Source organism: Vidua macroura, chromosome 18, assembly GCF_024509145.1.
Source record: "Vidua macroura isolate BioBank_ID:100142 chromosome 18, ASM2450914v1, whole genome shotgun sequence".
In the NCBI taxonomy this organism is placed as follows: Eukaryota; Metazoa; Chordata; class Aves; order Passeriformes; family Viduidae; genus Vidua; species Vidua macroura.
The window spans coordinates 7,619,926-7,646,942 of NC_071588.1; the positions used below are offsets into that span (position 1 = coordinate 7,619,926).

The 27,017-nt window shown below is 40.7% G+C and overlaps 2 protein-coding genes across 7 annotated transcripts in view; one reads left to right on the forward strand and one right to left on the reverse strand.

Moving 5' to 3' along the window:
* Nucleotides 1–726: 726 nt before the first annotated feature.
* COMT (catechol-O-methyltransferase) lies at nucleotides 727–23,592 on the reverse strand. 6 transcript variants are annotated; one of them, XM_053994036.1, is made up of 6 exons: nucleotides 18,784–18,817; nucleotides 15,520–15,572; nucleotides 7,751–8,033; nucleotides 5,785–5,978; nucleotides 4,432–4,563; nucleotides 727–1,987 (listed from the first exon to the last, which is right to left on the reverse strand). In XM_053994036.1, the coding sequence occupies exons 3-6, from the start codon at nucleotides 8,031–8,033 to the stop codon at nucleotides 1,808–1,810; spliced, it is 789 nt and encodes a 262-aa protein (XP_053850011.1). In that variant the 5' UTR covers nucleotides 15,520–15,572; nucleotides 18,784–18,817; the 3' UTR covers nucleotides 727–1,807. The 6 variants fall into 6 exon arrangements, with proteins under 6 accessions (XP_053850011.1, XP_053850010.1, XP_053850009.1 ...); XM_053994035.1 differs by lacking the exon at nucleotides 18,784–18,817 and adding an exon at nucleotides 16,938–17,113; XM_053994034.1 differs by lacking the exons at nucleotides 15,520–15,572; nucleotides 18,784–18,817 and adding an exon at nucleotides 23,498–23,592.
* Nucleotides 22,476–27,017, forward strand: part of TXNRD2 (thioredoxin reductase 2) — a 30,315-nt gene continuing 25,773 nt past the window's right edge. The window contains exons 1-6 of the mRNA XM_053994033.1: nucleotides 22,476–22,522; nucleotides 23,555–23,620; nucleotides 24,322–24,378; nucleotides 24,999–25,143; nucleotides 25,475–25,549; nucleotides 26,358–26,436. Coding sequence (XP_053850008.1) covers nucleotides 25,058–25,143; nucleotides 25,475–25,549; nucleotides 26,358–26,436 — 240 coding nt within the window. The 5' untranslated portion in view covers nucleotides 22,476–22,522; nucleotides 23,555–23,620; nucleotides 24,322–24,378; nucleotides 24,999–25,057. The remainder of the gene's footprint in view (nucleotides 22,523–23,554; nucleotides 23,621–24,321; nucleotides 24,379–24,998; nucleotides 25,144–25,474; nucleotides 25,550–26,357; nucleotides 26,437–27,017) is intronic.

The window sequence follows — 27,017 nt, forward strand, 5'->3', positions numbered from 1 at the left end:
GGATTTTCCAGTTTTCTCTAGAAACTTGTATATGCCAGTAAATGTGCTTGAAGATTATTTTGCATTGCAAATTTTGCAAAAATTGCTTCCAGCCACCTGAAGGACTTTGGTCCAATGACTTGGACTTGAGCTGAATACCAAGAGGACATGTTGCTCAGCAATGTTACAGAATGAATCACTGACTTACAGTACAAGATGGAGGTGTTAGAACTCAGTGTTGCCTCTACACAGAACAGCACAACAGAGTCACCTGAGGCTGCTTCTGCATAATCTAACCTAGTACAGGAAATCTTGTGTCTTTCACGATATGACAGAGTTACCTTGTCAGGAAAACTCTGATAGTGTTGCCTTCTCCTATCCCTGTGAAATGCACACTGTACAAACTGGCTGGGTCACCATGGTTTGCTTGGTCCATTTCTAAACTGACTCTGTCACCTTAGCCCATTCTAGTTTCCTTTTGGTGATCCTCTGCTCCTTACTAGTGTCCTGGAGGTGGATTTTCTGCAGCACACAGGCCAGGGGAGGGACCACTGCGGTAAGGTGGGCTATACAAGGAAGAAACTCATAACAGGCTTGAAATAATTCATACTGAGAAAGACAAGAATGGTTGTCCTTGATTTTCACTCTGATTTTCAATTGTTGGTTCTTTCTGTGGCTGTTTCACGTCTGGAAGCCTCACATGCAGTACAGAATTCATTGGAAAAAATGAAAGTCATGCCCCTGCTCTGTTGTTTCTTGCTTTTTATTTAGAAATGTGACCATTGCTGCCTTATATAATCACAGCAGGACATGCTAGGAAATGCCACTGCATTGTTCAGGTGAGTTAAAGACCTCGTATTTGGCTTTGAATCTTCTCAATGACAACCGACACTACTCACATGGTGTAACAGCACTGAGGTTAACCAGGGCGTGCGGGGCCCACCTGCTGAAACCCATTCTCTCTGGACTTTATTTCTATAGAGCATCTTAAACACACCCAACATTTCAGAGTAAGCAGCTTGCCCTGCCTCTAAAAGCACGTACTATTTATGTACAGTATAATGAGGGGAAAACCAGCATTTTATCAAGGTCAAATACTATGTAGTTTTGTATTTTGGAAAGAGTCTGCTCCTTTTGTTACCTGTTACTGTATTTATTTTAATCTGTTTACTACTACAGTTTTCCCTGTCTCTGTGTGGGCAGATTATTAATTTTATTTGTTTGTGTTTTCAAAATTCTGTTTTGTTATTCTCATCACTGCATGGGTCTGCCTTCTTTCAGTGTGTGCTCTTTTCTCTCACATAGAGATGATTAACTTTTGCAGTAAATGTTCAAAGAAGTATCTGATCTCACAATAGGAGCCTTCACTGCATCAAGAAGCATGCTAGTAATTTAGCAAAAATAGGGCACATGAAATGGTCTTTTCTTGCAACATGGATGTTTTTTTCCACTCTTGCTAATGATTAATGAGTTTAGCTTGGGGACACAAGTCTTCAGAAGTTGCAGTATATTTCTCCACCCAAACTGTGGTTGTTCAAGTTGAGTTCAAAATGACAGACTGTTGTTTGATGATGTGTTGGTCAAGGCAAGGCAATGTGCATCACCTTGGGTTTGCCGAGTTAATGTGGAACAATGGCACAGACCAAACTTACTCCATATTTCAGTTTCTACCTTCCTAAAAAGATCACTAGTGCTTGTTTAATTACAATCTCCAAAATAAAAAAAATAATAATAATAAAAAAAAAAAACCTGTAAAGCATGGACAAGTTAACCTGTGCAGTTGCATTTACATCATTTGAAAAAAAAAGTGGATTATTAATGACTCTCTTTATCCCAAAAACACAGCCTTCTCCATAGCATCTTCCACTTGCATATATTCCAGATGAGATGGGTAATTAGTGCATTGGAAATGGGGGCTCTTGCGGACATAGTTAAGGAAATCTGGAGCTCCTGGGAAAATGATATTGTCAGCCAGAAGAACTGAGCCCTTCCTCAGCAAGTTGCATTCCTAGAAAGAAGAGAAATGGCTTCATAGTGGCTGTTAAGCAGACATTGGCTTGAATGTAATGTACTTTTATGTTAACCAGGTATACTTGAGTGCCTGCATCCAAAAATGCATTGTGGTACAGGTCTGGAAGGTCAGAGAGACATGGGAGAAGCTGAGTAACTCTCGGATCCTTTGTGGTCATTTGCTTTTTCTGTTTATTAGCACAACATTAGAGATGATGATTCTGAAATAGCAAATCAAGTGGAAGTGTGTGCTTTGCACCTCAGCTTGTTTCCAGCTATGTCTACATGATCAGTAAGGTGGCTTTGTTCTGGCTGCCATGCCTCATGTTTAAAAACTTTTTTAATACGGCACTAAATTGTTGTAGTAGCTCTTTAGGTTACCTGACAGTAGCATGTACTGCTTTGGCCAGTCTCAGTCAGACTCCAGAACTGCTAAAAGAATGAAAGATTTTCTGTGCTTGTTTTCCTTTCATCTTGAACAACTTCCTGCTTTTTTGTTTGGGATATGGGCATGAAGTGAGGTTTTTGCACAATAAAGATCCCTCTGACAAATTCCCACAAGACGTAACTAACTTGTAACAGTCACTTCAAGTGCAACATTTATGTTCAGTAAACCTAGAAACCTAATTTTTACTGGTATTTTTTGTCTAGAAGAAGCTGCTTATCTGGGCTTAGCAGCTGTTTTAAAACAAATTCTGTAGCTAAATCAGCTTGTTGTTATCCTGTTGTTACAGGCAGTAGCTGTAGCCAAAACATGGGGTGTTTTTTGTCACTCCCAGTCTATGAGAGTAGTTCTGTTGATGAGTGTCCTGCAGAAGCCGTTGAGCTTATTGCTCTTACCTCTGGGGACTGAACATCAGTCAGCACAGTAGAAGTGATTTTAGAGACGTGTCAAATACCCTCCAGTCTGTTTCTACTGCACAGCTTACAGAAGCTTAAAAGAGACAACATATTGGATTTTCCACTGGTCATCAGGATTTCAGATGGTCTTCATGTCTGGCTTTTTTTGTTTGGACCACTGCCAATATATACATATTTCATCTGAATATATTCATAATTCATATTCACTATTCATACTGCAATACCTGCTGAGAATACATTTTAGAAAGTTTGTGACATCTGAGAAAATCTGAGGATCTTTTCTTTGTCTTTCTCTTGTTAATTTCACAGGAGTTTTTTTGCAACTTTGTATCACAGTTGCATCAGACTGACCACTACCCTGGAACTAAACCGTCTGTTTGTTTTGGCTGTGTTGTGAGGCTAAGTTCCGATAAGGATGCACTGTGGAAAGAGCTCAGTCATCCTTACACAGGCAGTTTAAAAGAAAGCATTCTCTGAGTACAAAATAACTGTACGGAGGGAACATTTTCTTCAGCTACTGCTGTGTAAGTTCAATACTAGCTGTTCATAACCCCAAACAAATTTCAAACAGCTTTCTGGAGGACAGGGCTTAAAACTAAAAAACAAGGAAGGCTGGGTCAGAAAATAGTGTTGTAGTCCTCAGGCAGGGGTCAGGAATTATTTGGCAGGTTCTCAATCTAAGAGGCAGGCTCAAAAAAGTGGATTTATTTGTGAAGAAAATAATTTAAAAATGGCACTTCCATAGAAACAGGCAGTTGTAGAAAATTCAGCTAGGAGAGTATCTGTATGTGCTGTGTTGACAGGTACAGATGTTGTCCATCTCAGTTATTTAACACCTGAAAATACCTTCCTATCCAGAAGTCCTTTGCCACTGCCTACTGCTGTTGCAGCCAACTTATTTTGTAATACCCACAGAAAGGCAGCTTGGGAAGAAATAAGCATAATTTTTACACATTTGGGGCTGGACATAGAGTTGGACAGCATTTCCCTAGAAAGTACTTGGCTGGGGCAGTCTGCACTCTTCTTAACATTGCTTTGCAGCCAAGTAATTAGGCAGAGCGTAAGAACTCCAAGACAAGTCATACTTCATGCTACCATAGCCATACTACCAAAATGGTATTTCATCAAGAGGCTCTGCTGACACCACAGACCCAGGCAAACAAAGGGTACTGAGGAAATTAGAGAGGTGGGGCTGGGATATGCAGGTCCCAAGTCTCACACGCTCCCAGGATCAGGATGGGCTTTGGGTCAAGTGTTCTGGTTGGTGACCATGCACACACTCCTGGAATGTAAGACTCAGGCCACGCACTCCTCCAGGGAGGATTTCTACTGCACACCTGTATGTTCAGGAAACAGAATGGTTCAGCACTACTCACTGCGTCCTGAGCTATGTAGTGTTGGCAGGTGTCCTTAACAAAAGTTTAGGGTCCTGTCCTTCAAATCCTCTTTCCTTGTAAGGCTGCTATTTTGGCTGCCAGTCTTCATTTTACATCAGATGAGGTCCCTCATAAAGAATAGAGGCCTCACAGACATGAAGATATTTGCTGCTTTACTTCTAAGACTGGAATTGTGCATACTGACCTGAAGCAGGATGGTGTCTGGTGTGTATCTGTCTTTCCAGTGGTCCAGGAAGACAAAATCCAGAGTATCCACTTCATATTTTTTTTTTAGCTGAGGGATAATTTCCTCTGAAGGGCCTTCTAGGAGTTTTACCTGAAATACAAATCCATGTGATGAATTGCAAACCATTAAGAAAAATTACATGCTCCCAGCTCATTTTAAATTGTAGCCAGACATCAGGGATCATGTTTATAGCTCAATATTATGTCAGTTGAATTATTTGATAGAGTTAGGTCAAATGTACCTTTCTATTTTTGACAAACCAACTCAGTTAAGTTTCAGAATACGAATTTGGGTGTTTTGGATTTTGCTGGTTTTTAAATTAACAACAGAAAAAGTGACCTGTTGTTTTTGTTGTATAATGTGTATCTTTACAGGAAACATGAAATCTCCTGTTGAAAACAGTGGTTTTAATTACTTTTTTTTAGTTACATCTCAGTTGAGTCTTGTAGTCCAAGGGAAGGAAAAAATGCAGAGAACAGGTTAGGTTAGAAAAAAGATGGAGGCTACAGTATGTAAAATTTATATGGCCAGTAGAGGGAAGAGACAGGACAGAGGCTGTTAACATCTTCCTCACAGATTTATTGGAGTAACTACTGTTAAACTGAAAGCAGCTGCTGCACGTGGATTTTTGTCAGGCAAGCACCATATGCCATGAAAGGAGGAAGAAAGTGGTAAGGAAATGCCTGTTTTATGACTCATAGCTGATCAGGAGATTAAGTCAGATGGACAAATGCAGTTTTACATGTCACTGGTACTTCAGGTTCTCTTCAAGAAGTTAAGAAACACATTAGAGGGTCCCTTGGTGGGACTTATTTCCTTCAGTGTTTCCAGCTCCATTGAAGTGAGATGTCTGCTGAATAGACAGGCACTACTCAGGCATGAATCCCCCAACCTGGGAGGGGGGTTATAGACTGGAATCACCTGCATCTCAACCAGCTATAGAGAGTCAAGACACCTCTGACTACATAAAACTTAGGTATGGTTACTGTGACCAGCTAGATTTGGGTAAATCCTTCTCATTTGACATCCACTCCACATAATACAACTGATTCCTGTGAGCTTTTGTAACAAATTGGACTATGGCTCAGTTTTTTGTAGTTAGTCTTGATACCAATTTGAACCTTTTAGTTTATATTGAGAAACCCAGTATTCTTCTGGCTTTTGGAAGGCAACATAGTGAAGTCCTGCTGTGAGAGGTCAGGCACTGTAAGCATGGAGCTGGTTAAATTTATAAGGCCCATGGGTACAAGAAAAAAAAAAAAAAAAATCTAACCAGTTTTGCTGTAGTGGTTACAGACAAATGGTATTTACCTTATCTTGTACTCCAGCAAACTCAATCATCTGTTTAGCTATAGCAGCAAATTTTGGGTTGAACTCCACAGTGAGCAGACGAGCTCCTGCCTTCAGTAGCCGAGAAATTCTCACTGCTGAGTAGCCACAATACGTTCCCAGCTCCAGGGCAACTGATGGATTGGCCTCTTCCACTGTCTTGTCTAGAATTTTACCTGATTAAAATGGGAAAAGATTACCTTTTGACAAAATCATACTGGTTCATACACAGAAGAGCAAGTTAGTGACAAGAAACTTTAAAAAAAATCCATGTACTCAGTTGCTCAGGACATTCAAAAATTAAGAGTTGATGTCAAATTATATATTGTATCCTTTGCAAACTGGCCTGTGATCAAGTTAATCATGGACATTTTAAGTCCTAAAGTGCAAACTTTCAACTAAAAGAAATCTTAGTTTCACAATATACATATTTCTGAGTAAGGAATTCCCTGAATTATATAACTTATGTAATTCCCTGAAACAACTAATTTATAATGTTAGAAGGGGGAAATGCAGTAATTTTTCCCAAGAATTTACTGCAGAAACTGGCCATATTTGTGAAATACATGACTCCTGGATTTTGAGTGCTCATGTTTGTTGCTAATGTTATGTGCTGTAGTCTGATATAAAATTTCTTATTCCAAATACTCATCTTTAAAGGAAAAAAGAAAAGTCTGCTTACAAAGCTGCAAAATATTTGGTTTCACTGCATGAATTTGTGAGATGGAAAACATTAGTCAATTGTTAACAACAGAAAATGTTCAAAAAAGAAATGACAATGACTATATTCAGTCCTTTTGAAGAAAAGGATTTATTTATGAGATTTATTTGTGAGAAATTTCCTCTTATTTGTATGGCTAGAAACTAGAAAACTAAACTCAAAAAGTAGTGGAAGGGATTTTATGCTAGGCCATGGTCATTAAGGGATATTTTTCTGAGTATTGTTTATGAATATGATGATGAGGCATCTTGAGGCTATCTAGTCACTCTTGAAATCTCAGAGACTAAAGCTTTGCTGGTTTTTATCTGAGGAAAGGCCATCAGAGGTAAACTAGAGTGAAATTATTAAGAATTTAATCACAAATATTCAAAGTTTAGAGCTTTAAGTATTCCTACTCAGCCATGGCCCACAGTTATGCTCTGCTAAGCACCCCAGCCAGGTATGCCTAGGAGCTACTTTCAAAAACTGTACACATGTCTGAAGAGCATTTTTATCACAATGCTTACAGTTGTTTTTCATTAGCTGTGTTAATCCCAGACGAAGCAAATTTCACCAGAAATTTCCCAGCAAGAGGTACTTTTGTTTCTAATTCTTAAGGGAACATATTAACATTTTGTCTCTATAGTTTTTTGAAAAGATTGCTGTTTTCCTGCAGCTATGAAAAAAAGGTTTTGTTCCCATATTTTTCTTTAGGAGACAAGAACAAGATTATCTATTTGCTAAATAGCAACAATGTCTGATACTGTATGACATGAATGATTTCTCCCTTCAACAGAAACTTCTAATTTATGCTTGCATACACAAAATTCATATAGTTAAACACAATTTTGGTGGTTTTTTTCAATTTGCTATCTTGTTGTTAAGGATCTGAAAGTATTTAACATAATGAATTATGCCTTGAAGGCACCCTCTGTAAAAAGTGAGGTATAATGCAACCCTAGATTTTTCCCCTAAGTTGCCACTCTCTGCTTACACGCTTGCAATGTGCACAACACAGAAACCCACATCTGGGGCTGTGACTTTCTGGATGAGTCAGTGGACACCCCTCCTCAAAAACATCTGCATGAGGAGGCATGACTGTTCACAGAACTACTCTGCTGACCACAAGGCTGTGTGGGTTGAGGTTTTTGCAGCAGCAGATGGAAGTTGCCATGTAAATACAATCAGATGTCCTGTACTGTGCTAGTCTTGAAGGATCTTTCAGATGCTGACCCCTGCTGCAATTACCTTTCTCATCACCCACGTTCATGGCCCACTCTTTCTGGGAACAGTATTTATCTATAGTGTCCACCACACTGCAGGGGTCTCCTCGGACTGCATTCTGCAGCACAAAATTTAAAATCCTCTGTTCTTTGCTCTGATTCATGATGAAATTGGTTACTTTCTCCCGGATTATTTCATTCCAGATAAGGGCAGCAGTGCCATTTTTCCTGATGAGCAACACAATGAGCAGCAAAATGAAAAGCAAAATGAAGACAATGAACAAAGGGACTGAAGAGCTCTCCAGCATCTGGAAGAAAAGAGAAAAACAACCCAGGGTTAAGGTTGTACAGGAGAGGGCTGTCCCTTTTGTAAATATTGAGCTAAATAACCCACAACCAACCCTACTGAATAGGAACACACAGAGTTTAATTATGATTGTGTCTGAAGTAGCTGTAAAAGGCTCTCTGTCACTTGGTAATGGATGGTGCTCTGTAGCGCTTCCTTTAGAAGCCAATTTTACAGGCAGTCAACAAGTAGCTTTATTTAATGCTCTATTCCCTTCCCCCACACAGCTGCTCAGTCCCGGCTCCAAGCATGCCACTGCACAAGGAGCTTCCAGCATCAAATCTTTTCTAGCTCCAATAGGAGCTACAACATCCTCAAAAATTTTGCCTAAGTTACCCAAGACCAGTGACAAAAGGATTATCTCATTCTAGGAGATAACAACATTCCCCAAATCTCTTCCTACTTGTTCTTGCTTCTCTTTTTTGTTTCCCCAAATATTGTCCCAGAAAAATCCTAATTTTTATGGATAGTCTGACCTCCATTCTGTACTGGGATTTGGCATATACACATGGGGAAGATCTATCCCACTACTTAAATTTTGAATCATCATGCAGAACACATTTTGACTTCAGAAGATGACTGAGTTTCCATGGAGATATGCTCAAGATACAGTACAGCTGATTTTGTTCAGTCATTCTCTTATCTTTGTTGCAGAGCAAGTATGATTTGTTTGGAGCTGTTAAAAGTCTATTTCTTTTGCTTTTAAGCAGTCACCAATGTTAACAGTTACCCTTAATGCTTTTCTTGCAAAGTCTGACCTGAGACGTTTCCTTTCAGAGCCTGCCAGCGTCATTAGTACATGAAAATCTTGCTTCTTGGACCTTCTGAATGTTTTTTGATAGCTAATGTGAGCCTGTTTCATTACTTCAACAGGATAATGAAGGCTTGGATGTCAATTTTTCTTCTTTCCCTCTGTGCAGAAGTTCTATTGACTAGGCCCAATTGTCCTGCACCTTTCAGATGGGAGGACTTCAGCTCTTTTTAGTTTTTCTACATGAAAATTTTTGACATTATCTGTTCACTGAGAACTTCGATTGGGCTGTGGAAAGATCATTAGTTTAACATTAAACATCTCTCTAGCTTCACTTTACTGGTCTTTCCTTGACTTTCATGACTTAGTTGATTGTATGGTTGTTGTTGATGGATTTGGATTACTGACACAGGTGAGAGATAATTATTCTGAACTCCAATGAATGGATGGAGCCCAGAAAACACTTCCTAAAGCCAGCAGGTCTCTTAACTTTCCTGCCCCTGGACACGTGAAACTGTGACCCAGCAAACCTGTGACTCACTTGGTGGCAGTCCAGCTACAGTCAGGTCCCTCTAGCCACAGGCTGTTGCTTCAGCACTATGAGATCCTGCCAGCATGTTTGGGGCTGCCCTTCAAAGATCTGTCAGACAGCGAGAAGGGATGGGAGCAGCAGGATGAACTAGGTAGTGTATTTTTGGGGGAACAGCTTTCCTCCTTTATTGCTTAGCATTGATGTGAGACCATTTCATGAGATTTCTCTAAACAGGGAGAAATGGCCTCTGTAGACTAACTCAGCCCTGCTCCCTGTCCTGCAGGAATGCTGAGACTTCTTTTTCAGACTGACTGAATCAAGTACTCAGAGGGATCCACTTTTTACAGTGCCTCAGATCTTTGCATTTGAATCCCACATGAATGGTACCACATGGAAGAGCAGAGCCCCCCTGCTTCCCCAGAGGTTGGTCACAGAGTGCATGCTGATTTTTCCATTCCTTGATGAGTTCACTTATTTTTGAAGTATCAAGGAATGTTTTTCAACTATTGTTTTTTTTATTATTAATATTTCTGTATAACACCCCAGCACCTTCATAAACTGGCAGTATGGGTTGTTCTTAGCAGAACTCCTTCAGGAGGCAATTATCCTGAAAACCACTTTCCAGAGGAGGTACCTTCTAAAAAGAGAGGAAAAGGACACTTTTTTTTCTTTTTTTTTTTTTTTTTTAACACAGTATTTTTCAAAGTTTGTCCCTCTTAATTTCTGTCTTCTTAGGTGTGAAAATAAATTTAGTGACAGCAGTAGACTGTAAAGGCAGTCTGCCAAGATCAAGAGGCATGGTGATGGTCATGCACCCAGAGGAAAAAAGATCTGTACCAAAATAGGTAATTGCTTTCATATTCTTAGCTGGAAAATATTTGATATGAAAATTAAGTGTGTAATTCAACCAATTTAAAGCTACCACTACCTAGGAGACAGTCGTGTTATGACAGCTTTAGAAAATGCAACAGTAATTTTTGCTGTAATGTGGATTCATGAGATTCATTAAGTATGCAATAAAACTTGCATACAGTCAAGTTTCCCATAACCACTTATTAAAAGGCAGCCACTCTTATTATTTAATGCTTATACTGAGGTTCCAAATACACTGCTTAGCACTGCAACCTCTTCTGTGCTTTAGAAACACTATAATAAAGGGAGCCTTCTCTTTGAAAGCTAAAATTTGAAGTGGAAAATAGCAGGCAAATGAAAAATTCAGCAAGGGAATAAATAGAAAACTGGAGGGACAACATTATGGGAAGGAATGAATAACACGTATCAGTACATCTGGTTTTGAGAAGACAGAGTTTAAAAGAAAACATATTAAAATTTCATGCCCAAACCTGTCAAACTACTGATGAGTCTTTCTAAAGCACTGAGTTATTTTCTTATGCATCTAATCTTACTCATTTTGGCAGGTTTCATAAGACCAAATCATAACTTGATAATGCAGCTCAGCAGTTTTCCCCGATGTACACCATAATCAAACAATCAGCATTTGAATGGGAGTACCTCTGTTTCAGTTTACAGAGATTTTAAAACACATTTTCAAAGAGAGAAGCAGACACAAAATGTGGGAATCTGCTGCCCCAGCTTAACTGCCTGTGGAGATGAAACACCTAAGTCATTCCAATGGCTTTAAAAGAAACCATGAAAACTGGCTCAGACTTAGGGATCTGCTATTATGCCAACAGATGTTAAGTTAGGGGATTCAGTATCCCCTTACTATCATATGATCTTCAGTTTTTCTAAAATCATAAAAATGCTCGTGTGATGGAGCCCAAACCAATACATCCTGTTCTTTATTCTCATGCAGCTGACTCCAGACATTTCACCAATGGTTACAATAAGGATCTTTCAGTAATGCTACTTATCAGTCCTTCTGGTACATTTTCCCAACCTCTGCTAAAAAATAATTGCTCCTAGAATTCCCTGACATGAAAAAATAAGGATTAGAACAATTGGTAACATCAATTTTTAAGGTAAGTCCAAGTAACCAGATTGAACTGAGATCTTTTTCACTGTTTCATAAAAACTGTACAAAGTTTTCATAGCACTGTGAGAGGAAGGTGTATGGAAATGTCATGTAAACTACTGATTGCAACTGCTTCTCTGATTCCAAACCAATATCCCTTTGCTAAAAACTGATGTTTACTGAGAAGAAAAATAAGCATGTGAAAGTAAGCATGTTTAAATGGTCTAAGTTTTAACAAAAGCATATACCCTAGTGAGATTCACACTCAGTGGATTAAAGAAGTATCAAATTTGATTATTTAACTATTCTGAAGCCTGCATTTCACTACATTATGAGTAATTAAGAAGATGTCATTTCCTACCGATGCAAAAATAAGAGATGACAAATATTGAAATACTTGTGAGGTGAAAAACTGCTGGATAGAACATTTCTCTAATCAAGGTGAATCCTTCTAAGCCTAATTACAGAGCTTCTCATTACATTTTTAGCTTAGATAAACTGATATTGCTTTGCTTTGTACTAAAAATTAAGTCCTAAACATTATCACAAATACCCCCACCCTTTTGTACAAAGACAGCACATATATTAGCCTTCTATTCTCCAGGGCTGGAATGAGAGTAAACTTTGTGACCCTGAGCCAGGGGACTTAGCTGTCAGTCTCATTTTGGCAATGTTTTTCTTATCTGGCCTTGGATGAGCTGTCTTATCTCCCTTGTGTTGCCACAAGAGTAAAAGTTACTGCTACATGTGTAAACTTTCAAGGCATTGTAAGGCTGAATAAATCTTTTTCAGAAAAGTCCCTGCTATGAATGTATGTATAACACCTGAGGAAAGGCAAAGTAGTTTTGTCTGCACAGCAAATGCCTATGTGACATTATTATTCTTGAGTTTATGAACAACTGGGAAAATGTGGAGACAAGCAGTGCTTCAAATGCCTTCCTAAAGGGCTTTCAGCCAGCTGACAATTCAGGCCTTTGAGGAAAATGGTACATGCAGTCTTGCTATAATTTTTCATGCATTTAATCTAACTGCCAAGTACTGGTTGGTTGTTTAAGAGTTCATTATGAGTCTCCACGCATCCAGACAGTACTTTAGCATTCTGGTGCTAAAGGGTTTAGAATCTAATTTTGACTTTATTAACTCACATAACCAGGTGAATGGGGAGCACTTGATAAGTTTATATCATTCAACCTTTTTCAGCTTCTGCTGAAATTATGCCTTTAGACACTCATGCACTGAAGTGTGCAGAGGATTTGCACACTAGTAAGGATATATTAGCTGTTTATGAAGCATTGTGAAAGCAACGCAGGAGAGTCAGCACATTTCTACACATATTTTAACAATGTTCTGCATTAGGCCAGAGGAGATCTGTGCTGTGCTGGGACTGGAGTTTCTGACTCTTAGTCCTATGCTGTCTTGAATGAGGCAATCTCTCTTTTGTGGCATTTTGTTTTTCTTGATCTTTTCCCAGAGAAAGAAAGGCAGAGTATTTTGGTCAGAAAGTCTAAACTAACTTCTGCCAAACATATTGTATTCTGTTGCTGTAGGCAACACAATTCAACAGCTTCATAATTTAGTACATTTAAAGGTCAAAAAATATCTTTTTACCTTCTATTCTTTTGTTACTGTTTATGTATTTTCAAGTGAGTGCAACTGTTCTGAGAATAATCATCATATTGCCAAATGTGGATAGTTTGTATTTCGATGGAAACAGTCTTGGAGTTTGACATTCAGATTTTCCACTGACATCATTAAAACAATCTGAGCAGACTTTATATAATTTTTCACTATTTCTTGCCTGAAATCTAGATTTACCTCTCAGTCTTTTTCAAATTACTATAGTTTAGTTTCACTGCCATGACTACAAAAATTTCTGTCTTCTATAAATGCAAAGTTCTGATGATTGTTTTCTGTTCCCACAGCCTTTTGTCTTCCCTCTTCTTCCCTGTCCTCAGGTTGAAAGGAAACAAATACAAGTTTCTTCTTACTGAATGAAAGGAAGAGAACAGAAAAGTGCCTATTGCCTGCTTGGGAGCCCCATCAAATAAGCTTCATAAGAATGTTTAAATCCATTCTCCCCACATAGATTTCAATTAGGATAATTGCTGCCCACTTAAAACTCCCTTCCCAGTAGCCATTCTTTAGATGGCATTGGGTGCTACTACCCAAAGCAGGTTTATAGAATGGTTGTGTGCCCCATAAAGAAGTGCAGTGTTTAGAATGAACTGGCCACACAGAGAGGCCTCATCTCCATCCAACAAGCAGGTCCACAGGAATTTGTAGCATTATAATCCAGACTGACCTAGTGAACACGCTGCATGATTAAAGCCAGAGTTTGGGGTGAGAGAATTCTTCAAGTATATGAAATGCACTTTACCAGGCCCTAAGCAAAGACAGCTTTTCAGGTATCCCTAGGAAGTGTTTGTTTCTGATAGTTCTTATTCCTACTGGAGCACTCCAGATGTGTTTGTACTATTTGTACCAGTGTTTAAGACCAGTGGTTAGGGTGGCTCAGCAGAACTGTACAAATCCTACAGGCAGTGGACTGACAAAAGTAGAAAGAACTCTGCCCTGACAGCACACTAGGAGCTGGTCTGTGAAGAGTTTTCTAAGCTGAGATTTTCATGTTCCCGAGGGAGTAAAATCAAACTCTTATTGAATGATTTTGCCCCAGACGGAGGTAGGGAGAAAGGGCTGGAAGAGGAAAGATCAAAATGGGTAATTGTCCTCAGACAGACCTATTTCACAGTCTCTTCCTTATATTACAGGGCTGAATCCTTAGTGTCCCAAATCCCCACTGCATGCTCCTGCCCTGCTTCCAAGGCTACCAGCTAATCTACTGTAAATCTGTCTCTCTCCCAGCACAGCCTTCTGCTGTCCACAGGCTGATCTTCAGGCTGGGGGGAGTGCACAGCTGAAACTTGGTAGTGAGGACACCTGCTGAGGGATCTGAAGGATTAGGAAGGAAATCTCTGCTGAAATGATGACTTCTTTCTATGAAAATTAACAACTCTAACATGCCAGGGAAGGTGGGATTCACCACAGCATAACAGGTAATCAAACACTGTGTGGGAAGAGGGAGCCTGAGATAGAGCAGGGTAGGGATTGGTTTCAAATCCTGAGTGAAAGCTCTCCCCAGAAAAGTGCCTGGAGTGGGTATAGAGGGTATCTGTCTAGAAATTTGCTTTCTGAAAGAGCTTTAGAATGGCCTCACACATTAAGATCTGTTTTCAAGGACTGCTGCCAAAATTATGTTTTTTCAAAAAATTCCCAGTCACTTTTAATTCCAGTGATCCTGAAGGAATGCTGAAAGACAACAGTATGAGACTGTCAGATGTAAACTGGGTACCAGACTACTGAGAAACATTGCTAAACTTGGGTGGCAAGTAAGTTGCTTGCAGTGTTAACGTGATCAAATTCTTTTCTCATTAATGCAAACTAAAGCTGTAAATCAGGAAGTTTTTCTTTTGTATTTCAATACTGCAAAGCTGTGCAAATGCATGTGGTTCTGAACCTGAGGGCTTTGTTGGAGAAGCCCATGACTGAGTAAGCAGAAGTGCAGAGACAAAGTAAAGGTTGTTTAAGGTTGTTTACAGAGTTCATCAGTATGACGTAGTTGACAGTATTGGTAAATATGAGTTTGTTTGTAAAGGACAGAAAGTAAAAAATATCCATCATGAGCATCAGAAGGATACTATATAAGCACCAACAGGGCTGGCAAGCAAAAGTACTCGCTTTTTGTCTCTACTTCAGAGATATTTTGCAGTAGCAGAACTCCCTCTTGAGAATGAGTACCTCCATAAAATACATCTTATAAAAGCAGCTATTCAGCCAAATGTGACTGAACTGAAGCTAGACTCTCATTCAGCTTTTTCTTCAATATAAATGAATACCAAATTCCAGCATACTTATAGCCATAAATTAAATTTTCAATTTAGTCAGGGTTATCTCATCTCACTTCTTTCAGCTGTCAAGATTTACAATACAGTACAAATGCATTGCACACAAATATGTCCTACTCTTTCTCCATGAAAGCTGTTGCTGCCCACGGACTGGCTTCTTGACAATGAGTGCCAGTCAGAATGTGGAAAACACCACTTCTTTCATAAGCACCACTGTTTAAAATAGTGACATTTTCTAAGATAACACATCATGTCAAGCCTGACAAATAAGAAAATATAAACATGTACCTTTCTTAGTATAGCAGAAGCTGTTCCCTCCGATCTTTTCCTGTGCTGCTCTCCTGTGGATTTTACAGAATAAGAGTCCAAGAGCCTGCAGTATTCAGTCACATTCGATCACATCACAGGAATAGCTTATCAGTTCTGTTACACAGACTCTAAAAGGAGTGCTGTCCTTTTCCCCAACTCCTCCTTTCACAGATTCTGCACTCCTTAAAGGTGCTCGGTGCTCTAATAACCGTAGAGAAATCTATTCATCTGTCCCCTAACGACAGTGCTCTTGTTACTTAGCTACAGCACAGTGAATGCTGACAAAGTCAGGTGTGAGCCAAATCTGTGCTCAGTAGAAATGCAATGTGTTCAATCAAGCAACTTCAGGAATGAATTTGGCCCAAGGGATTTAGTTCTTTTTTCAGCTCAGACGTGGCATGCTACAGCCAGAGCAGAATTGGTAGGAACAAGACCTAGGCATGCGGGTTAAATATAGAGTGCTGCTGGAGGCAGGCGAGGTATGTATAGCAAATGGCTTAATAGCAACTACAGGAGGAGCTGCAATCAATACATTATAAATAGCACATTTGAATTTCTGTGGCTTCTAGTTGGACAAATATTTTGCTACAAACAGCTCTAAGATGAAAGAAGAGGCTTATTCTAATAAACCTTGCTCTCAGCTTGTCTGTCTATACTGTTTCCTTCAAGGTAGGAACAATATAACCCAGCTGCAATTAAATTGCATCATCGAAGAAAATCAGAAGAAAACCAAAACGAAGAATCCCAAACACAGTATGGTAATAGTTCTCTCCTGTATTCTCACTGCAAAGCTCAGACCTAATCAACAAGCGTTTGAAGCTCAAACCTAGAAACTTTTTAAAGACTTAAAGAATGTGTTTGTACCAAATGTGGCAGAAACAGGAGCTGAAGTTCTGAGAACTTCAGGCTTTGTCAAGTGATAGGGGAGGTCCTTGAAAGAATTAGGGACCACCTGAGAGCATGACAAGAGAAAACCAAATAATTTTAAGCAGATTAATTGAATAAAGAATTGTGGGGAAAAATAGGTGGGTGAAGATTGAAATGTTTCTAGTAGCTCTAAACAAAACATAACTAAGACCCTGCAATACAGCACAGTCCCCAATGTCAATACAGAATAACTTTGAACTATCTCTTCCATGTATAACAGATCTTTAGCTCTGCAAATATTTTCTTATAATCCAGACATCAAGCACAACAAAGAATGAAGTAAGCAATACTGCAGTCCAGCTTCACTGACAGTAATTTCCTGTTTGGTCAAAAGCTGGTTGTGTCTGCATGATCCCTGATGCCTCCCACAATTCAAATTAGCAGAGAATTTTTTTTTACTGCTGGGCTGTGGAGAAAAGAGTTTAAAACAGCAAAACTTACTTAAGCACTGAGTAAGTATACAGCTTTACCTTGTGTAAGTATACAGCTGCTCTTTGGAGAAGTCCTTGCAGTTAACTACGGCTAGTTGTGGGTGGTGTCAGCCCAGCTTCTGCTTAGCAGCATAATTTAGTGCCAAGACTTCCCTGATTGAGCAATATCCCATGACAACACTTCTAAAAGTCTTCTAACTTGGAGCTGAATTATATTCTTCAGGCTCAAAGCATGGGAGGAGCAAACTTGCTTCTGCCTGCCCACAGCTGTTTACTTGTGCGATAAAAGCTACGCCTGCAAGTAACCCTTGCTGTTGTCTACATATTTCATTACATAAGTAAAAATGGTGAATGGCAATAACTGCAAGTTAGACAAACTGGAGGTTCAGTTGGTTAAGCCACCCAAAGTGTGCAATAATGTCCATAAATTGCTTCCAAGTTAATAGAAAATTGAAGTCTTGTAATGTGTTATGGGATATTTTCTTCCCCAAGAGAAGTTTCTTTGGTAGCCTGATAGCCATTGGTTTATGCCTCTCTTTAATTTATCTGTTAGCCCAACACATGGTCTGTATATAAGTATGGATATTTTTGCAAGTTTTTACTAATGTACTAACAATGCTACAAACGCCACAGTGCATAAATTTATATACTATCCATACTATCTGGACTTATCCTTGTCCAGACAGTAAGAATCTGCCCTGATATTAATACAACCAGATTAGAGAACTGCAGAGAACTACAAATGTATTGGTGTAATACAGTTTTTATGAAGGGCCAAGATCTTAAAAGACTTCAGAATATCTATCAGGTACTGGATTCACAGGGCACTTCCATGGGAAGGTGTAGAACCAGGATGCATTAGCCTGGGAGCAACATCACATGAATGGCAGCAGCTCAGGATAACTGGCTGGTTCAGGCTGACTCACCCTGACAGTTGCCACTTTAGCTCTGATCTGCCTGCACAAACTTGAGCAGACTTGCTCATGGATAGAGCCCCCAGCTGCAGTCACATGATGCAGCTTGGCAGGGCCATTCCCACTTGCTGTGCATAGCACGGAGCTAGAGCCTTTCCCCCTAAATCCATGCCTGGCACAACAACAAATGGCATTCCCTTCTTCTAATAATCCTGGACAAAGACTGGTTTTTAAAAGCCGAAACAAAGGGAGACAGGAGAGCTAGCACATTATAAACCCCACAGATCATGTGAAACACTGAGTGGAAGAAAATTCTTTTGAGCTTGCATTTTCAGAATAGCAGGAGGGATTTTCTTTTATGGGAATTCGCTGTTTTCCACAGTCAAATTAGTCTGTCTTGCTGAGAAACACGCAAAAGAGGAATTTTGAAGAAAGGAAGCACCACTCATGTCTGAATCAGGAAACTGCCTGGCAATATCTAAAACAGGAAACAGCTAAAAGAGAAGAAAGGTGGCCAGCAAAGTTGTACTCTAAATTTGAACAGTTAATACAAGCAGTTAGACTCTTTTGTGTTTACAAAGCCTCTTAAAAGGTTATCAGGAAGATTGAAAAAACCTCTCAATTTTCAAAGACTTTATAACTCGTCACAAAAACTCTGAAGCAGTTAAGTATACCACATTTCTCTTTTTTCTACCCTCACGTTTTTGGCAATATGTGCTGAAGCATTTGAATGAAGCCAAGAACTTGCGTTACATGAAGCTTCATCTGTTTCTGCTGTCTTTTTCCCTTACTTGCAATCAATTACTTGTTCAGGTCAAACTATGAACAGATGATCTATGTTAAGGAAGGAAGGAACGAATAAAAAGGCATAGATTAAATTCTGAACTAATCCTACTCTGAGACAAATTTATGAAAATAATTCTTGAATAATCTTTAAAAGAGAGAGATGGTAAGAAACAAAAAGGTCCTACCTCATGCGGAGACAGCTTAGTTCAACCAGTGACCCAGTAGAGTTCACTGACACTTCTGTAAATTATTCATTAGATCACACCACAAAATGCAACCTCGGAGAGAATCGATTTCCCACCCCACCCACTAAAAAGGACACGAAGTGATGACTTCCAAAGACAGTATCTACCTGACACCTCTCTTCTTCACCCCACCCTCCCTGGTTGCTGATCCAGGAATGTAATAAGACATGAAGGAAACTATGCCAGAAAAACAGGAAAGACAAGAAGATGCACTTGAAAAGTCAAAATTTTTAAAAGATTTGGTAGAAAAAGTATTTAGTCCTGGTCATTTTGTGAGGAAGAATTTAAGTAAGCCATTGATAAATGTAATATTTGTATTTCCTACAAAGGAAACAACATACAGAATTGCAAGCTGTCTTTACAATAAATTCAAAAGGAGAAAGTTGCCTGCTAACAAAATCAATTCATGACTTACAAAGCACCATTTTTGTTGAATGGATTTGTGTACATTTCCGATACAGGGTGTCTCCTTTATCCTTTTAATACCACACTCTTTAAAGTATATTGAATAAACATCTCCACCTGGAAATAAACCAAGCCACAACTAGAGTATAAGTTTATTTATGACTTCAAATATGCCAAGCTACAACTAACAAAATTCAATGGAAATATGATGTTAAATCTGATAACTATCTTGGAAGAAGTTTTTTTCATCTCAGTTTTGGAAGTATTTGCTTTCACTGCAGAAACACAAGGCTTTATCTAAATGATTCCTGTTAATATAATGTATTTGCTGCTAAAGGACTTAATACTTGTTTTCTTCAAAGAAATTAACATATATTTTATATATATGTATATATAAATGTGTATCACTAATTATCTAATCAACATAATGCTAACCACAAAATAATTAAATTAAGAGTAGAAAGCCATATGAGCTGAGCCACGTATACAGTAGAAACCACATTTGATAACCATTATCTGTCTCCTGTCCCTGAAAAAGAGTTTTGAAGTGCAGCACAGACACACCTACTCAGTGCTGACAGAAGGAAATACCAGGGGCTGCTGCTCTTACTGATACTGTCACCATCAGCACAACCCACTCCTCGTTGCTGCTGTTTGTCTCTATCACTCTTGAGGATCACGCCTGTGAGAATGAACAAGAACAAGTGGAATGGCACAGCACAGATTTTGGACTTTCTTCTGAAGCTGGCGGTCCTGATGGGAAACCTGTGGAACTGCACTGCTTTATCCTGAGCTGTGGGATACAGCCACAGGGCTGGGCACACCCCAGCATCACACACAGCTGTACCTTCTAATCTGAACCTCCCTTAGCATTTTAAGGTCATTTCCTCTCATGCTTTCACTTGAGACATAGCAGAAGAAACTGACACCCACCTTTCTTTCATTTGGTTCAGTTTCGTTTCACTTTGCCACATTTAAGGCCTTTCCTTATTAGCAGAACACCATAATGCTGCAGGGACATCTCCTCACATAAACTTGTTTTGTGTTTGGGGAGAGTTAATTCTACCCTTGATCCTACATGTCTGAACTAAATCAGTGTGAAGAGCATATGCTCAACACTGCCTGATTCAACTCAGAATAGCGGCTGACATGAAAAGCTGAAATAACTTTGCATGCACGCACCTTGAAAAGCATAAAAGATTATCTCTGAAGGTTTCTTTAATTCAAAGGTTTCTTTAATTCAAAGACCTCTCAGTATGCTCCAGTCATTTCTTTCTACTGTTGTTGCAGTGGGTAACAGTGTTTCTAGTGATAAGAGGGGGTTTGCCTTTGGTTTTCTTGTATTTTGTGGCGAGGGAGGTTTAATAGCAATGATGCTGGAAAAAAGTCATCAATCCACTTACTAAAGTGATAATAATTCCTGCCTTTTTTCATGTATTTTCAAACATCCATGTATTTTCAAACATTAACTGGGGGGAAAAAAAAAAAAAAAAAAAAAAAAAAAAAAGAGAGACTAAACTGGATGTGAAGTGAATTCTATAAAACTTTCTTTGGAGTATTTTAATTTCCTACCATCTCTCCTCAGCTGTAGACCAGAGAATTGATGTTTTCTGAAACAAAATGGTTGGATGCTGCCCCCTTGTGAGCGGGGCCCCTGCTCCAAAGCCTGAACCACGACTGCCTAAAACCTTTTTTTTTTTTCTGTAGAAAAAGCATATGATTCTCTTGTCCCAAACTCTGCTTTTGGCTGTGGTGGCACTTAACACATATGCTCCACTACCTAGGGCAGCAGGCAGGGCGAGTACTGAGCTTCAGTAAAGGCCAAGCCAACAGCTCTGAACAAGGAAAACTTGTTCCTTGATTTTTTTTTGATCAATGCCAGCTTTCAGGCCTTTTACCTCAGGCTGTCAGAACACATCACAGGCATTATTAACTCTGACAGCTCCCATTCAGGATAGGTCAAGAGCAGGCATGTGGCACAGGGATAGGGAATGCTGCTGGAGGCTGATGCACTGGAGGCACTTCTGAAAGGTTGTCCCGAGTAGGTATCTGTCCCACCACAGCCCAGCCATGTGTGCAAGCTGTTGGTGCTGATGAGGGTCACTGACCCACATCACTTGTGCCCCACTCCAGCATGCCAGCAGAGGAACCCCTTTTTCCAGACCTGAGTCCTGCTCACGATCCTGAATGTATCACAGTCACAGGAACACAGAGCAACACTGTGTGTAGCCTCTAACACCTCACGGAAGGTGCTTTGTTCAAACCTCCTCAGAGGTTTCTGTCAGCCAGTGCCCTGCACCCGAGGAGGGGCTGTGGCAGCTCCTTTCACCACATCTGCTACAGAGGGATGGATGGTTCAGAGGGGACAGGACAGGTCTTGGATATCAGGGGAGGTTTTGGGCAGTCATCATGCTCCTTGTCTTTCCCAAAAGGCCTTCCCCAAACCCTTTCTACAGCAGGATCTGGGGTGAAGCCAGTCAAGCAAACTGTGGGATTTTTCTTCCTTCCAAATGTCTCATTTTAATGCAATTTTTAACTGATTTTAATTGAGGAGGCCATAACTGGGCTCAGAATACTGTGTCTAATTCTGGGCTCTTCAGTATAAAAAAACAAGGAACTATTGAAGAGGGTCCAGCAGAGGCTATGAAGATGATGAAGGGGTTGGAGCATCTCTTGTGAGGATAGACTATGGGAGCTGGACCTCTTTAGTCTGAAGAGAAGACTGAAAGGGAATCTCATTAATGATATGAAGGATGAGATGCAATGGCCATAAACTAAAACACACGAAGTTTTACCTCAACATGAGGAACGCAGGAACAACGCGGGAACATGAGGAACAACTTTATGTTGGCGGTGGCAGAGCACTGGAATAGCTGTCCAGGGAGGTCTTGCTGTCCTCCTCTCTGGAGACATTCCAAACCAGCATTCCACCTGCTCCAGGCGGCTCTGCTTTGTACGGGGGGTTGGACTGAGTGGCCTCCAGAGGTCCCTTCCAATCCTAACGATTCCGTGCCGGTGTGTGTGATTCGCCAGCGCCAGAGGCTGTGCCCGCCCGCTCCAGCCCCGTGAGGGCTCCGGGCCGAGCGCTCCCCTCAGGCGGCTCCCGCGCGGGATCCCCACTGCGCCCCGCCGCCCTCCGCTCAGGCGCTGCGCGGCCACCCCGCAGGGTCCTGGCGGGCGCGGGGCCCTGTGCCGTACAGCATGGCGGCGCTGTGGCGGCGGGCGCGTCCCCCGGCAGTGTCGGGGCTGTGCCGTACGCTCCGAGCGCTCTCAGGTACGCGGTACCCGCGGGGCTCGGGCCCGGCAGCGGCCGCGCATTCGCCGCTCCTCGCGGGAAGCGGCTGCCCGCGCCTTCCGACGCCCAAAGCGCCTGGGGAAGGTCCCCCAAGCCTTTCCAACGACCCGTAGATCACAGACTAGAGCGGCTGCTGTGGCGACCGGGCCGCCTCTCCCCTCCTCTCCGAGGCGGCGGCCGCCTCCATCCGTGAGGGCTCTGGCAGCCACGGCCGCGCCCGGTGCTCCTGCGGAGCCCGTCCCTCGGCGCCTGGGCGCTGTGGGACCGCCAGGTTCAGAGGACGGTGCAGCGGGGTGGGGGCTCCGCAGTGGGGCTGGGGCTGCCCCAGAGCGGATTCATTCCTGCGGAATTAGCGCCAAAGCGTAGCGGCCCTCCCAGCCCGCTCGGCAATTCCAGGGGAAGCCGCCCCCGCCCGGGCTCGGATGCTGCGTGGGCTCGGTGCCCGCCCTGCCCGTGACGGCCCCGCAAGCAGCAGCGACCCCGTGCCCTCCCTAGAAGGAGCCATCGCTCACCTGCGGCTGCTCCCGGCGCCTCACGCCGAGCCGGGGCCGGTTTGCTCCGAGGCCGGTCTGTGCAGTGGCCGGGGTGGCAGCAGGGGCCAGCTTCCCTCTGACCGCGGCCCACGCCCCGGCGGGGCACACACGGCGTATAAAGCTTTGAGTCCGATAAAGTGACCCCGCGGAAAAATATCTGCGTAGAACTTGCTGCTGTAATTCTGAGACAGAGACCTGTACTGGATCTCAGTTGCATTAATTATGAGCCACTTGGGTCATTATGTAAAAATTCAATCTATTTTCTCACTTTGTTTGCTTTATTTTCTGTATTTAATTCACAAAACCAGAGTAGATAGCTTAATGAGCAAACCACAGCACTAGAGTGAAGTGAGGAAAACCCAAATCGGCAATAATCAAATGTAAAAATAGGTGTACTCTGAATACTGTCCTTCTTACATACCTCTCCCATCTTCCTGGTCTGTTTCTATTCCTTCTTTTTTTCACGTCCTCTTCACAGGAAAGAATGAGTATGATCTTCTGGTCATTGGTGGAGGGTCTGGAGGCCTTGCTTGTGCAAAAGAAGGTTTGTATGCATAAATAACTAACAGAAGTTTTGGTTTAACTCCAGTGGGGTGTAAGGAAACTAAGAGAAATATTACTGATAATCTTAAAGCTTATTAAGAAGCATAGTATGCTCAGTACCTGCACATTAATCATTAACTTAGCTCCATATGGTTAATCTGCAAATTGATTCACACACTCAGATGGTGTGATCTTATTTGGCTTTCCTCTTAACTTTTAAAAAGCATTTATTCTTTGGCCGTGGGAAAAAACTAATAAGCTTTCATTTCACTGTTGTAAAAGTGTTCAGAGTACCTCCATAGATACTGAATTTTTTAAAATATCATTCTCATTTATGTGTTAAAACAACAATCCCTTCAGACTGTTTCCAAGAACTAACTGCTGTAGAGAACCTTACCCCCTTTGTATCTCAGCGTACTATGTTCAACAACCCACAGTGTTATTAAACATCTCATTTGAGGTCAAATTGCATTTTTAGGGTCAGTGGAAGCTGGAGGCCCCACTCTGGGTTATTAAACATCTTCCAGAGAATTTGCTGACTACATAGGCAGATTGGGTCTCTGGTCTGGTATCTTGAGTTAGACAGAAAAAACCCACCAACTTTCATCTCCTGTACTTTATCTATATCTGTACTACTAAAAATGTTTATGTTTGTGTATTTCTCCTTCCTCTAAATACCTTACCTTGCTTCTTTGTTTAAAGCTGCTCAGTTTGGAAGAAAAGTGGCTGTTCTGGATTATGTTGAACCTTCCCCACAAGGTATGGAAGAGAAATAACAGGGTAATAATTGGAAATGCATAAATTCAGCTGCTCAGGTGAGCAGGTTGCTCCAGACAGCAGTGTCCAAAGCCACACTGCCTGTTTTGCTTGGAGTAAAAGTCCTTTAGCCCGGCTTGTGCCATGGCTTGTTCTCTCCAAGATGAACCAGCTGTGCCTGCTCCCCTGCACATTAAACTTGTTAGCAGTGCTTGATGCTACCATTTATAGTAGACTTAGGACTTACTTAAGTGAGAATATTCCCTCTGTCAAAATGTTATTTACAATTTCTAAAAAATACTGATTGTGTCATGCTGAGGCTCCTCGTACACAATGCACAAAATGAGATCTGCAAACGTGAATGTTTAGTTACTGAATCTTCTGAGCTCTGAGAAAAATCTTGAGATGGTTTGAATTTTAGAAGAAAAATATAGAGAGATGGTTTCATCAAACAAATGAGCACAAAGAAAGTTATAAACTGATCTGTAGGAGACAGTAAACTGTGTTGTTACAGAACTTTTTACTTCCCATGGACCCAACTGCATTGTTACACTAAGCTGGTGCATTTACTTTTTTTTTTTCTTTCTTCTGTTATTTTTTTTTCTTTTTTTTTTTTTCCAAAGGAACTGCATGGGGACTTGGTGGAACTTGTGTGAATGTTGGCTGCATTCCTAAAAAGCTTATGCATCAAGCAGCCCTTTTAGGGAGTGCCATTAAAGATGCCCAACACTATGGCTGGAATATATCCCAACCTGTTCATCATACCTGGTAAAGACTGTTGCCTGCTGTTGCCTGTCTCCACTCCTATGTGCTGCAAATGCATAACAATAGCCTAACCTTTTCCCAGTTGGTGTTTATTATGGGACATTTAGGGAAGTGAATTTTGCATGTGAAATTTTAGCCTGGTACTTGTTAAAAAACAGAATTAGTTACTGGTTTCTCAGGGCAGAAATTATGTTGATTTGGACTTGATAATTTGCTTTTACAACAAAAAATACTGTGGTTCATTCCTCATTTTTAGCAGTGGCCTATATCTTTCCGTTGCATAACCTGAATTTGTAATATGATGACTTCATGTTCAGTTTCTTGTTTTGCACAGGTCTGTGATGGCACAAGGTGTTCAGAATTATGTAAAATCCTTGAACTGGGGACACAGAGTGCAACTACAAGAAAAGTAAATAAGACTTTGAAGTTTGTCTTTCTTCCCACAGTCAAAGAGATGCTCTTGCCCTTGTAGAACTGCAGAATTCCCTTTCAAGTTTCTATCTAGAGCTAATATTTTCAGTCTGTAAGTCTTTTCTTCTGGGGTCTGTAAGTGGTCTCTTCCTCTCCCATTTTCCTTTTGGTGGAATAGTGGTTGGCACTGACCATACACAAAAGCTTTCTAGCAGTGTAGTGATGCTCTCTTTAGTCTGGAGAGCTTTTGCATTAATATGAAGCAGTCAAGGTTTCTTAAGATACTTTTGATCTCATCCCCCAAAATTTCTATACCATACAAACCCACAGCTAACACTATGCTAGAGCAGCAGATTTTTTTTTTTGCTTTCAGTGCAGAAATAGTTTTAGGTTTTTCAGCATACAGTTCCTTTTATAGAGAAATTATAATAGAAAATTTAACAGATTCTAGTCTTGTTACTCCTGCTGAGTCACTTTGGTGTGTTCTCAAATGAGCATGGCATCAGAAATGCTTTAGATAATACTAGTAATGGTATGGCTAACAGAAAATATCTTTTTTTAAGAGGTCAATAACCTCTCAAAGATTGATGTCAAAGTTTGTTACTAGGTTAGTTACTTTTCTGTATAGAAGAGTTAAGTGTGACACACAAATAAAGTGACAAATCATGACAGAGCTGCAAACAGTCCTATGAAATGAGATTACTTCCTTTTACTTCTCCATGCCTGTTTGCTACCCTTTTTAGCACTTGAATACAGAAAAGGTAGCTGACTGTATTTCATACCTATTCTTGTTTTCTTCTAAACAGGAAGGTGAAATATTTCAACATAAAAGGAAGTTTTTCTGATCCACATACAGTCCGTGGTTTAACAAAAGCAGGTAAAGAGGTGAGCTGCTGTGCTGATTTCTGCAGTGTTGTTCACTTTGAACATTTCAGGTCATTTGGGAGCTAGATTGTCCTTTTGCAGATTGCTTGAGGTATTGAGAATTGTTTTAGTAAGTGAGATTTGCATTTTCCACTTAGAGAAGTTGTTTATGAACTTGACTGGTGCCTGCTGAGTCCCTGGCCAGGCCATTAGATGCTATTGCTTTTTTCTGCAGGTGGAAATGCTGAGACAAAATATTTTTGTTTGATTTGGTCAGTCATGCTGATGCTTATAGAAATGTAAGTTCTGAGAATTAGGTTGCTCTGAGCTGTTTCCCTCCTTCAGGTGATTTGTAGGGGTGATTAACTCGGTAATACCAAATTGTGTGTGGGAGGCAATTAGTGTGAATGCACAGCTGGGTCATATAACTGAATGGTGGCCATTGCTGTGTACTTAACAAGGCCTGAACGTGCCTTTTTAACACCTTTTTGAGGGTAGTTGTTTAATGTTACTGATTAATATCAGCTTGAATATCAGGTTCTTGGGGGTAGGTGTTTAGGATTTTCTAGAAACATTCTCCTTTTGAAGTAGCTTAACTCCAG